This window comes from the organism of the source record quoted next, unplaced genomic scaffold (genome assembly GCF_019419815.1).
Source record: "Pyrus x bretschneideri cultivar Hongxiangsu unplaced genomic scaffold, Pyrus_bretschneideri_v1 Contig11, whole genome shotgun sequence".
Lineage (NCBI taxonomy): Eukaryota > Viridiplantae > Streptophyta > Magnoliopsida > Rosales > Rosaceae > Pyrus > Pyrus x bretschneideri.
The window spans coordinates 6250196-6264535 of NW_025999402.1; the positions used below are offsets into that span (position 1 = coordinate 6250196).

The 14340-nt window shown below is 38.5% G+C and overlaps 1 protein-coding gene and 1 pseudogene across 1 annotated transcript; one reads left to right on the forward strand and one right to left on the reverse strand.

Moving 5' to 3' along the window:
- Positions 1-585: 585 nt before the first annotated feature.
- On the reverse strand, positions 586-3921 carry LOC103930564 (annotated as a pseudogene).
- Positions 3922-7891: 3970 nt separating this feature from the next.
- Positions 7892-11951, forward strand: LOC103930565 (pyrophosphate-energized vacuolar membrane proton pump 1-like). The gene is made up of 8 exons (XM_048576407.1): positions 7892-8345; positions 8981-9555; positions 9722-10101; positions 10277-10363; positions 10470-10800; positions 10966-11376; positions 11462-11521; positions 11608-11951. Exons 1-8 carry the CDS (start codon positions 8117-8119, stop codon positions 11812-11814), a joined length of 2280 nt encoding a protein of 759 aa, XP_048432364.1. The 5' UTR covers positions 7892-8116; the 3' UTR covers positions 11815-11951.
- The last annotated feature ends 2389 nt before the right edge of the window (positions 11952-14340 follow it).

The window sequence follows — 14340 nt, forward strand, 5'->3', positions numbered from 1 at the left end:
AATGTAATAATGCAAACTTAGCAGGGGTAAAACAGGAATATAGATTAAATCTAAGCCCAAAGGCCCAGCTAATGAAAAGGAGGAAATAACATGCACAAAATGGTAGCATATTTTTTTAGGGAATTTTAACGAAATATTCTCATTAATTTCACTTTAGCGAAAAATTATATTTTTATACTAAAAAGTTAATCTTGATACTATTCAATTTACCATTTATTTTTTCTTTATCGTTAAAACTTAAAATTTTCAAGTTTTTTTTCCATTAGTTTTCCTTATTTTTTATGATGGGCCAGTGTATGGAAAGGAATCCTCTTCGGATTCCACCAAATCCTACCAATCAACAAATCCGGGTCCTTGAAATTTGATGCAACGGCTAAAAACAGTGAACTCCTTTAAAGTTTATAATTACTTTAGCCATTTGATCAAATTTCAAGAGCCGAGATTTGTTGATTGGTAAGATTTGGTGGAAGGGATCCAGAGAGGATTCCTTTCCCCGGTGTATGAGTTAATTTCATATCAAAAACACTTGATCAAATTGTATTGTTCATTCTTGTGGTTGTAGTAGGAATGCCTCAATCTAACGGGTGGTGAGAAAACTATTAATCATGCTTATATATCGCGATTTTCGTTTAAACTCCGTCTGAAAGTAGTACGTGAGACGCTTTTTAACCATGCAGGCGAGTCTCATACAATTTTTGTCGAAATTTGAACGGAAATATCGGTTGTAACTTAGGTAACTGATATTTCACCAAACAAATCACTTGGCCTGAGACATCATATGGAATTCCGCCAAAACATTTCATCTGCTTTGTTTTCACGACCCTTCCTATTAACTGAATATACAAATGCCATGCACTCCTAAATTCTTCTTGTCTTTGTATGGATCACCATCGCGGGCGTGGCTGAAAGATTTGCAGTCAAATGATTGAAACCTACAAGTTTGATGTCTGGACACACGGCACAGGCTCAGCCTTGGCAAAGATATGCAGTGTCGGATTCTCCAGACTCGTTTTAGTTGTCATCTTCATCTCTATCCAAGCAAGCAGATAAATAGCTCAAGATGAAGCCGTCTACATCTCCCTCAAGGACAGAATCAGGATCTGAGACTTCATAGTTTGTCCGAAGATCTTTCACCATCTAGTATGGCTGCATTAAAAGTAGCAATGGAAGTTACGTGACTTGGGTTTTCAAGGAATTGGGGATAGTGTTCTGCTAGTTCTAGAGGCTAGAGCATACATGGAGCACATAGCTGCGTGTCTGGCTTCCCCAGGTTATGTCGGTAAAAGATTGTGAATACTGCACATTCATCTTATTCTGGCACGCCATCTCAAGCTGGTCTACTCGTGACTGAATAACAGCCATTGCTGAAGCCTTATTCTGATGTTGTGATCTGTACATTGAAGAAAAAGGAAACTCCGTGATTAGGATGAAAGTTGGCAATTCTTAGTTCCAAATATAAAAAACGAAAATGTGTTTTAACACCTCTCATTTTGACAAGTAGCAGTAATTCCTGTAGGAATGTGAACAATCCTCACAGCACTATCAGTTGTATTTGTGTGCTGGCCTCCAGCTCCCCCAGAACGAAATTGCTCAATGCGCAGATCAGATTCATTATTTTGTACATGCTCAGATGCATCTCCCAGGATTGGAGTCACAGTAACAGCAGCAAATGAAGTGTGCCTGCGCTTATTACTGTCAAAAGGTGAGATCCGTACCAACCTGTGCACTCCTACTTCTGCTTTGGCATATCCAAAAGCATATTCACCGTCAACCTTGATTGTTGCCTGCTGCAAGAACAGATTGATCTGAAGTCAGAACATTAGCATACTCTTCAGTTTAAAGGCTTTACTGGAATATAATTGGGGTGGGACAGTGGATTTGCACATGCTTGGGATAAGCCGATTTCTTTTTCCTTACCATGCAAATAATTGCTACAGATGTTTCATGGATCCATTCGCAAATACAAAGGATCAGTGGATAGAAGATGAACCTTGATTCCCGCAATCGCACCAGGCATTTCATCCACCACAGTCATGTCGTATCTGTGTCGTTGAGCCCACATTTTATACATCTGCATGACCATTGTTGCCCAGTCATTACTCTCTGTACCCCCAGCTCCTGCTTGAACCTACATGGCACAATACTATCTAAGGTCTGGTTGGCATAGATTAATCGCAACCAGTGTCTTTCACCATTATAACATCTATATAATGAGTACAAAATACCAACAACTAGACACCACCAATACATGTTTCATAGAATATAGGAAATATTAATGCAGAAAACACGATTCATATATCAAACGGACCTCAATGTAACACGAGCAAGGATCCTGCTCCCCAGCTAACAAAGCTTCAATCTCCTTCTCCTTTGAAGTTCTTCTCATATTAAGCAAAGCGTTCATGGATTCCTGCATATGAGAATCCGTACAACTAACTAAAAAGCACAATGCACGTTGTTCTCAACTCTCAAGTACCTTATAACTTAAAAGAAAGGATTCAACTTTATGGAAAGGATTCAAATATGACCAGTTCAATTGATCCTTCTTTGCATCAATGTAGATCGTATATTGTTACTGCATTGATTCTATTACCAATGTTATATGTCCGTTACTTTTTTCCTATTCACTGAAAAACAGATACTAGCATGGACTTTTCACTATTTGGCGTACATCATAAATTGAATCTACGATAACCAGTGAATAAAACATCATATTGGTGCTAATTATTCAAGACGGCAAAAACCATGAAATAACATGCCTATGAGAAGAATTGAAGGCCCACCGATTCCAGCTTTGCGTCATTCTCTTCATGGGCAAGCTTCACCACGTCTATATGCTCGAGCAATTCTTGCTCAAATGCCTGCACTTCTTTCATTTTATCCAGAAGTGAACCATGTTCATGGCTTATCTTCCCTGCATGTACAGGATCATTCCACAGGTCTGGCTTATTCACCTCTGCTGATAACATATCCAACCTAACCAGCAACTTCTTCCACTGCCACCATAATCAGAAGACGTACTTCAAAACTAAGCGGAAATATTCGAATACAAACAGAGAATCAACCATACCAAATGATTGAATCCTCAACATAAGAAACAAATGATTGAATCCTCAACATAAGAAACGAAGTTATGCTTCCAGATAAACTCATATGGCCTTGTTTGGTGTCTAGGATTGGATTGGATTCGATAAGTCACTAGATTCAACGTGTTTATGAGAAAATGGACGGATTAGTCACCAGGGAAACTTCTCTCAGCCAATCCCCACATTTTCAACATACATTGAATTTATTGACAGAGGAACACAATGGAATGTTTTAATTTTAATTGTACCTGCAAACGTTTCTTAATAAGATGAATGGACTGTGCAATTGCAGCAGCGTGACTCTTCCAATCACTCTCGTTCACACCCAGAATCGGCCACTCACTAGCAATGATTCTATCAACCGTCCCATCACAGGTCGACGGCTCCACCGCAGCCTGAGTACCAAACAAGCAAACCAACCCGAAACTGCCACGACCCGAATACAAACTTCTCACCATTGGCAGCCCCAATACACCAGACCCAGTGACATTTTCCCCCGCAGCAACATACCCAGAGCTTAAGGCATGAGGCTTGGAGCCCGAAATAAAGATACTAATCGGAAAGGGGTGATTTTGGAGAGACCCAAATGGGGATTCTGAGGTATTGGAGGAAATGGAGAAACCCCAGAATCCAAAATCCTGTGTTTTTCAATTGGATTTGGTAAATTTTGAGGGCTTGAGGGTCGATATAGATTTCTGGGTTGGGATTCAGACAGAGTAGAGAAAAGCAGAAATGGAAAAAAGCCGCTTTTGGCTTCTGGGTTTGGGCAGAGAAGCTGCCAGGATCCACTACTACTTGCTCTCCTTCTAAGCATGAAAGATGACATTTTTCTGATGTTTGAATCTTTTGAGGTTTAACAGAAACTCCAATTGAGGGTTTTAAAAATACAGGAGCTGCTGACCTAGAAGATGAAAAGATGAAACGATGACGTTTTGAAATACAGTCGCCTTTTTTCCCCAAAGCCTTCGTCTTCCTCAGCCGCTGCTCAGTCACCATGTCAGCCCAAGCCGACGCCGTAAATCCCAGTTCCCAAAATGCCCTCCAAACCCCACAGAATTACCCCGTGCCCCTCTCCCCGCCACTCCCCGCCATCTCTAAGCACATAGAGCTGGCGAGAGCCATGTCCGCCTCTTCCAAATCCAGCTTCTTTTCCCTCTCGAGAAACAGCGAAGTTTACGAGGACCAGTGGCTCGTTGGAACCGGTCCCTCAGCTTCTCTGTGACTCGGCCGAGTTAGGTGAGCCAGGTTAACTCTTCTCTTTTTTTTCTGGTCTGCTTCTTGTTTCCAAGATGAAACCTAGAGAAGTGCTTTTCTCGTTAAGTTGGCTTATTCTAAAACTGCTTCTCAGTACAATGAGGAATATGATCTTCAATCCTAAAGAGTTTTAAATTCATGTAATCAGTGGAAATTAGCTGGGATCAGGGTTTAGTTTTGTTGTAGATTCTCCAAGCCAATTGGCAACAACTTCTGCTTATTCGAAAAGCCATAATCAAATTTAGGAAACGCTTTCTAAGTTCATTGGATGGGAGATACTGACTACTTGCAATGGGCGGGAAATTTTGAGTTTTGATTCCTATCACATAGTGAGTCGGAAAAGTGCTTCCTTGGAAAAGTTGATTTTTGTTACTCTTTCTTGAACACTGATTTTAGTCCAAGTTATCAGTTGCAGGGACCCAAACCATCCACCTGAGCTCCATCTTGCCAAACGACTAGATTTTAGTAAGACCCCGTCCTAGGAGTGGACGAACACATCAAATCCGCTCGCATTGTCAGTATCTTGGAATTTCCATAAGAGCTTGTCTCTTGAACACCCTGTTACTGGTCTTCCAGTGATGTTTCGGGCACCTGTACCGTCTTGGGCCAGCCAGGCTTTGCAACACTAGTTTAGTTCAATGGTTCTTTGTGTTCAATGTCTGGGTATAAGAAGATCAATCCTTTCGTGCTTCGACACGGTTACTTGCTATTCTCTGCGGAAAATGGTTTTAGGTTTGATGCCGAAGGCAAGCGTGCCGAGGTCTGCAGTTGGCACTGCAGCGTTCTCCTTACTTCGCCGTTTGCTCCTTTGTCCGATCATACGTGGACAATGGATTTGGGTTTCAAATGTCATGAACTCTTGTAAGTAACAATTTACAAGAAAAACCTGCTGTGCTATGTTTTCTTCTCAAATTTTGCTCATATGATTTAATTTTGCACTTTTCGGCTTCTGTGTATGTTGTTAAACTTCTCTCATCACTTGGATATTTGGTATGACTCTGCCATTCTCTCTTAGTGTAAGCTCTGAAGTCCCTTTTTTCTGTGTGTTAATGGGGGAAAACGAACTCTCTGACGTCTCTTAATCCTAACTCGTTACTTCACCCTCTCATCACTTGGGCCGACTCCAAATTCCAATGCACATTGACGTCCATAGCTCCCTCGTTACAAAGAATAACTCCTATGCGACAGAGTTACCGTGTTACGGTAGCATTGCATTGTAAGTTTCACTCCTCGTTAATGTTTGCCTTGGTCTATTCGGTAAGCTCTGATGTCGTTTTCTTTTGGAAGCAAACTTCAAATTTAACTTTGGAAATACCATTTTCCAAAATGTTTACAATCTTTTTTCTTTATCCTAATTCATTGAATCTTCAATCTTGTAGCTGAAAAATTAATCATTTTTACATGACTGTTTCCACATCGTTATCAATATTCTATTAAACAAAGGGTAAAGTCCTAATCAAGTTTGAGATTAGTCTAAACTAGTAGCTTTAGACTGCTTAATAGTTGAGCTCCTATCGCTAATTTTTTTTTTTTTTTTTTATTTGAACGAGCGATATTTTATGTACTAAAGGGAAGGAAAATGGGGTTAACTTCATAATAAGCTAGTAATAATGTAGTTCAAATTCGTTTTTGGCAAAAATCGAACCTAATACCTCAAATACAACTAAACTGTAATACTAAATGACTAATTTCTACTTGAAAGGGATCAAATGCGTGGCAGACTGATATTGGTTACAAATATTGTAATCAATTTTGTTTTAATAATTTGTAAAGGCAAAGACTTTCAAGGCTCAAGTGCGGTAAACGTGTTGGTTGTTTAGAATACAATTAAGAATTCTATTCTCCCCACTAAGCATATAATATTGAGATTGCTCTCCTCTTAAATTATTGATATTTTGCAGACGTGAATTAGGTCAGCTGACAAAAATACTATCGCTTTTTACACTCAAGTTTAATTATTCTTTATATAAGTAGTTCAAAGTACCGATTCTTGAAGACTTACTACCTACAGTCTCCTAAGAATATGAGACTTGATATAGACATTTTCTACGATAATTAAATTAGCTTGCATTTACTATGAGAATTGTTTATATTTTCAAGCCTGGAAGAGGAAAATTCAAAATTGACTATTTATTTTTGTTGTATAAATGTTTCTTGACAGCAATTTGAATTTATTTGGAATACAAGTTAGCATCACATTACGCATTAAAATCAAAATCAAGGGAAAACTTGATATAAGTCCAATTTTTTGAGCCAATAGTATGAATAGTCCAATTTATTAAAATAAGTCCAATTTGTTATATTTAATTATCTAATTATCAATAATTATTTGTTCAATGATAAGATTTATTATAAAAATCAAATTTCTTCCCAATTATCTCTTTGCTTATTTCTTTTTATTTATCTTTTTGTTATTTCTCGTTCTTCCTCCTACTTTAAACCCCATTTATAGATTTTATTTTTAATTTTAATAATCAACCTATATCACAGGTTAATTATATTTATCTACCTATATGACAAATTCTTTTTTTATAATCAACCTGTCACAGATTAATGTGTCTTGCTTGTAGGTATGTTATGTTTTTTTACCTTTTAATTAGGTTTCATATCTCACGTATAGGTATTATATACATTCATATATTTGTTACTTGAGTTAGGGTAGAATGTTTTGCAGATAAATTTATGTTAGTATATTAGTTTTTTTGTTATAAGATATTAAATATATTATTTTGGAGTTGGAAAATGCATAATATTAGAAGATTTTAATTGATTTTTAATATTTTTAGAAAATGTAAAATGAGTATAAAAGAAATAAAAACATATAATTAGATAACTGGACTCACTCCTAAAAACACTCTACATTTTTGGACCTAGATCTAAAAGCCCCTAAAATCAATTGCGTGCAGAGATAAAAAGTTGGTAAATAATCCTTTTTCCTTTAGAAAACTTTGTAATTCTTCATAACCTAATTGAAATGCAAATAAAGTAAAAGAATTGAAAACAAAATTGGTAACTCTAACATTTGAGAACAAAATTGGTTTCAATTATTCCTTTCACCTCAAAGTCTTTTCTCCCTCCTTTCAACGAGAAGATATTCAGCATAGCTGTCTGATTTTTTACGCGATACCACGTTCACGAATTCAAAACTGAGGAGATTCTATGCTTTTGTGAGACGTACTCTACACAAACGGAAAGTTTTGTGAATTACTAAGTGATTATTGAGTTTGTGTTTATCCACGGGAGCTGGTACTGATTTGGCCAACTCATCGATGATAAATAAGTGTGGCCCTTGGAGAATAAGACATCTCTGACAAAACATATACCAGTTAATCAAAACAACCAGTTATACTCAGTCCAAGGTGCATGCAAGAATCTCCCCCCAGTTCGCACCTGCCTTTCAAACCAGCAAGCTTCATAGCTTTACAGTTTCCAAAGCCCGTGCAGTGCAACGAGATTTCTCGAGTACCCCATATATTGCAAAACTTAACGGTTTAGATGTGCACTAGAGAATTCAAAGAAATTTAACAAGCGGACGTGATACAATTAAAAACCATCGTCTACAGTACATTGTTGTGTAGTCTAAGACTCCCGATCCAAACCCAATAAAATATCATCTGGGTTTGGATAATGCAGTTGTCATGCATAATTTTAAGATTTTATGAGGTTGCAGTTCAAAACCCACCAAGCATTTTTCTTCTTTTCTTTGCTATATAATATCTTAGATATACCCAGAAAATTCTTGAAGGAACCAATTGTTGTGTGTGACGTTTTGGAAGATGGGTTTGCTGAGTGAGGGACTGACTCAGGTGGTGATTCCCTTGGCTGCGGTTGTGGGGATTGGTTTTGCTTTGCTGCAATGGTTTTTGGTGTCAAAGGTGAAGGTCTCTGGCGTGTATGGTGAGCGAAATGGGTTCAAGGACAAGCTCATTGCAGACGAAGAAGAGGGTGTTAACTCTCTTGAGGTTACCAACAAGTGTGCTGAGATTCAACATGCCATTTCCATAGGTGATCTCTCTCTCTCTCTCTCTCTCTCTCTCTCTCTCTCAAAATTCACTTGTTTCCCATGTGTTAGAAAAGAACACTTTTGTGACTAATTAGAATTTCGTCGCTAAAGCATCATTCTGTCGTAGTGACCAGTGGTCACACCCTAAAAAGAATGAAAAATTTTGATCTTGCTGCCCTTCCAATTTTCTTTCCGGAAGATGTCATCGCTAAAGCATCTTTCTGTTGTAGTGATTACATTATCACACCTGAAAAGACTGCAAAACTGTGTTCTAGCTGCCGTGTTAATTTCCTCGCGAAAGATTTTGTCACTGAAGCATCATATTGTGGTTATGATCACTGATTACTCCCTGCAAGGACTGAAAAATGATGCTCTAGCTGCCCATTTAATTTTCCTCGCGGAAGATTTCGTTGTCAAAGCATCATTTTGTTGTAGTGATGACAACCTGAAAATATTAGAATAATTATGTTCTTGCTGCTCTTTTGTGGCAGTAAATTATTCTCTCTGATTTTGGTTTTGCTTTATTTGTCCTCAGTCCCTTTATTCTTTTGGTTGATGTTTACATTTTTGCCATATTTGTAGTTTATGCAATTTTTTGGGCTGTTAAGTCTGACTTTTGGTTCATATGATGTTCCAGGGGCGACCTCCTTCCTGTTCACCCAATACAGATACCTCAGCATCTTCGTCGGTGTTTTTAGCACCATAATCTTCCTCTTCCTTGGCTCAGTGAAGGGTTTTAGCACTAAAAGCGAAGCCTGCACATATAACACAGGCAATATGTGCAAACCGGCATTAGCCAACGCCTTCTTTAGTACTGTTGCCTTCTTGCTTGGTGCCTTTACATCCGTCCTCTCTGGATTTCTCGGGATGAAGATTGCAACTTATGCCAATGCTAGAACAACCCTAGAAGCAAGGAGGGGTGTTGGGAAGGCTTTCATTACCGCCTTTCGCTCAGGTGCTGTGATGGGGTTCCTTCTTGCTGCCAATGGCCTATTGGTGCTGTATATCACTATCAATTTGTTTAAGTTGTATTATGGGGATGACTGGGAAGGACTGTATGAGTCAATTACTGGTTATGGACTTGGAGGTTCTTCAATGGCACTCTTTGGGAGAGTTGGGGGAGGTATATACACGAAAGCTGCTGATGTTGGTGCTGATCTTGTCGGGAAAGTTGAACGAAATATCCCTGAAGATGATCCACGAAACCCCGCCGTAATTACCAACTCCTTTATTACTATGTTTGTTTGCTCATTTCTCTTACATTTTCGCAATGCAGAGCATCACTTTTGACATACTGAGTGTTATACTTTCTTTGTCAAACATTGTTAGAAGCGCTTTTAGTTATATGAGCGCTTTTAATTTTGTGTTTCTTTCTCAGGTTATTGCAGACAATGTGGGTGACAATGTAGGAGACATTGCCGGGATGGGATCTGACCTGTTTGGATCTTATGCCGAGTCTTCTTGTGCAGCATTGTTTGTTGCATCCATATCATCCTTTGGCATCGGTCATGACTACACCGCCATGTCGTATCCTTTGATCATAAGCTCAATGGGGATTGTGGTTTGTTTGGTAACAACCCTTTTCGCAACCGATCTGTTTGAAATCAGGAAAGTCAGTGAGATCGAACCCGCCTTGAAGCGTCAACTCCTCATCTCAACCATTTTTATGACTGCTGGGATCGCCGCTGTCACTTTCGTATCCTTGCCTTCAGAATTCACTCTTTTCAGCTTTGGAACCAATAAGGCTGTCAAAAACTGGTATGCTTCTTTATATCCCCAATTTCTGTTCTTTCCTGAGTAATTCTTTGTTTTTGTATTACGTGGTCTTATCAATTCACCCATTTCATAACACGTGTATCGATTTATTAGTTCATCACTAATTCGTTTTCCCATAACATTTAGTATAATTATGTGAATTACATGTGTGCTGTAGGTACCTCTTCTTTTGTGTATCAATTGGATTGTGGGCTGGTCTTGTTATTGGATACACTACAGAGTATTACACTAGCAATGCTTACAGGTGAGCCCTTTAATTTCCTAATTATGTAATTATGATTAATATAACGCTAGAAATATGTTGCACTTGATCAAATCTCCGATGCTTATTACTTTTTTTCGGTTTGCAGTCCGGTGCAGGATGTGGCAGATTCATGCAGGACTGGTGCTGCAACAAACGTGATTTTCGGGCTGGCTCTTGGTTACAAATCAGTCATCATTCCTGTGTTTGCCATTGCGTTTGCTATCTACGTTAGCTTTAGCTTGGCTGCCATGTATGGAATTGCTGTGGCTGCTTTGGGAATGCTCAGCACGATCTCCACAGGTCTTGCAATTGATGCTTATGGCCCCATAAGCGACAATGCTGGTGGGATTGCAGAGATGGCCGGGATGAGCCACAAGATACGCGAAAGAACAGATGCTTTGGATGCTGCAGGAAACACAACTGCTGCTATTGGCAAGGTAAAACAAACCTAGGCGCATTCTCGGATACTGAAAATGCAAATTCACCTCCTCAAGACGCTTTCTGAAACGGTTTAGAAAATGTTACCAGACGGTCCCTAAGTATTCGGTATGATGATTTGTATCCCTTATTTCGATTTTGATATGTTTTCTTGTATGTGTCAGGGTTTTGCTATTGGATCAGCTGCTCTTGTTTCTCTTGCATTGTTTGGCGCCTATGTCAGCAGGGCGGGAATAGAGACCGTTGATGTGTTGACACCGAAAGTCTTCATTGGCTTGATTGTGGGAGCTATGCTTCCGTACTGGTTTTCGGCCATGACAATGAAGAGTGTGGGAAGTGCTGCACTCAAAATGGTCGAAGAGGTTCGCAGGCAGTTCAATACTATTCCGGGGCTCATGGAAGGAACAGCAAAGCCAGATTACGCAACTTGTGTCAAGATTTCTACCGATGCTTCCCTAAGGGAGATGATCCCACCAGGCGCCTTGGTCATGCTTACACCGCTTGTTGCCGGTACCTTCTTTGGAGTTGAAACTCTTGCTGGGATTCTTGCAGGCTCACTTGTTTCCGGCGTGCAGGTAACACGTAGATTTTCAATTTCTCCGTCTTCTTTTGGATTTACCGGCGTTTGCTAATACGTCTTCCTCTTGTTTTCCTCCCTAGATTGCCATTTCTGCATCCAACACCGGCGGGGCATGGGATAATGCAAAGAAATACATAGAGGTAAGCACACTTCTGTGCTCGATTGAGTTACAGTTACTAGAACGCGAGCATCAAACTCAATACCATTTGCTCTGATGCACCTGCAGGCCGGTGGTTCAGAACATGCTAAATCACTAGGTCCGAAGGGTTCGGAGCCCCACAAGGCGGCGGTCATAGGCGATACGATCGGAGATCCCCTCAAGGACACTTCAGGTCCTTCACTCAATATTCTGATCAAACTCATGGCAGTCGAGTCCTTGGTGTTTGCTCCATTCTTTGCAGCGCATGGAGGCCTTCTCTTCAAATGGCTTTGAAAATGGAGCTGCAACACGGTCAAATTAACCGCTGTTGATATATGTTCAAGATGGAGCTCCTTACTCTAATTAGTAGTTCATGTTGTTAAGTAAAAGCTATATATTTATTGCTTCGTTAATCCCAATTTGACGAGAACCATATATGTGTATATATATGTATGCATGTTACTCTATGTTGCATGTCAATATATATCCACAATCTTGGTTATGCATGTATCTCTTTCTGTTTAAAGAATCTCTTTCTAGTTATCCGGAAATAATTAGGAGATTTTTTAAAATGCATACGAGCAAATGCTTTTTCTTTTGCGGATCCAATTTTAATAAGAACTTGATGAGTAGATCCACGTACACATCTTGCTTTTACTGCTACATTGAAAGTTACTTCACGTATTGCTTAACCTAAAACAGATAGTGGATTTGTTACAATCAATTCCTTTTTGCCTTTAATAAAGTAATATTTCAGCTACTTTAATTTATACGAGAAAGCAGATCAAATTAGCGTGTACATGACATGACACACTATCTTACCAACCCACATAAAATATGTATCAACTTGGATACGATCCGAATAATGGCATCTTCCTTCCAAAAAGTATCTGTTTAGTTATTCGAGTAGGGATTCTCTTTGGATCTCTTCCATCAAAACCACCAATCAAGAGATCTGAATTTTTGAAATTTTATCCAACGGTCCACTTGTTTTAGCCTTTTCAAAACGATAATAATTTCGAATCGTTGAATAAAATTTCAAAGATCCAGTTCACTTAATCTGGAAATCTTGGTGGAACTATCCTACCAAACCCACTTAAAATATGTATCAACTTGGTTATGATCCCAGTAATGGCATCTTCCTTCCAAAAAGTATCTGTTTAGGTGCAATTCTCTGAAAAGGAATTCTCGTTGTATCTCTTCCATCAAAATCATCGGATCAAGTGATCCGGACCTTTGAAATTTCATGCAATGGTCCACCTATTTTGACTCTTTAAAAATTAGAATAATTTGGACCGTTGGATTAAATTTCAAAGGTCCAAATCACTGATCCGATAGTCTTAATGGAAGAAATCCTGAGAAATCTCTTCTCCAATACTCCCAGTGCTTTCATCAAGTATTGTGTTATTAAACACCACAAGGTAATCAAATTTCAAATACCTAGAACAACCTCATTTGGAGAGTCACCATAGCAACATTCCAATCTTATCATGTGTATTATCAAATGTTTTCATTTTTCTCACGTAATAATACATGATTAGTTTGGAATATCACTACTAAGGCATCTGAGCTGCAAGGATGGGCCAATTAAGGTTAGGCCGTGACCAACTCTAATTAGTGTTAATTAAGGTTGTTAGACTCAAAAGTAATTACTTCCACACATGCTACATTTTGAATCAATTCGGAATCTGAACTTGCGACCTCTTTCAACTTTGAAAAGAGAAATACCAAGATCAACTGACAACCTCCCTCGACAATGAAAAGAGAAGTAACACGACCAACGTAAACTTTTGGTTGAAAACTTTAGTTAGGTAAGTTGAAAACAGAAGCAGATCAAAGAAAAGGCAATTACCATGGTATGAAAACCAATCATGTAAGAAGGCTAGACGCTTGAGTGACTTGCAGTCTAAGCATCCAAAGAATTGCACAGCAGAGGAAAATGAGTGCCGTCTCACACTGAAAATTCAGAAAATTAAGCCTGCAACTAGTTTATCTTATAGTATGGAGGTATGTGGCTTTTTCTATGTTTTTGTCCTACGCAAGGTCACCACCGATTATTCTTAGGTATATCCATTTGAGAGAGAATTGTTTATTTAATCCAAAGAAATATATTTATTTGGTAAACCCTTCCAGCCGAAGAGGGTAATTAAATTACGCAAAATATTTGGAACTCATTTATCTTGAGTTGAAATCTTCCGTCTTCTTATGTAAAAGAACGGGTACATTACAGTAGACAAAAGCAACACAAACAGGTTGTACATAACCAAAACTAATAATCACTGGCCAAGTCCAAACTTTTACTCTCTCTTTCTTAGAGTTGGTCGAATTTAAGACATGTTGACCCTTAATCGTATCACAAAAGTAACAAGGTACAATGAACAGAACTAATCATAATAATTATCATTTACGAATCAATAAATTTAGGGGTGTGCTATCCACACACCCCATTTTACTTCTCACACACCCCTTGATAATTTCTGTTCGTTGATCTTCTTCAATTCATCCGATCCGACGACCAAAAATTAAAAAGGTGTGAGAAGTAAAATGGGATGTGTGGATATCACACTTTAACATTTCAAACTACAAATCATGACCGCATTAACAAAGTTGAATCTTATACATAACATGTTCGTTTGAAAGTGTTTTTAAAATGATAAAAGAGTTTTTAGCGAAAATATTTTCGGGTTCTAAAAGAACTTGAAGTGCTTCTTGCAAGAAACACATAAACTGGTGCTTTTTGTAGGAAACACTAGCACTTTAAGTGTTTTTTTAGGATTCACATTACTAAATATTGATTTCAAAAATATTTTCATTGTTCCA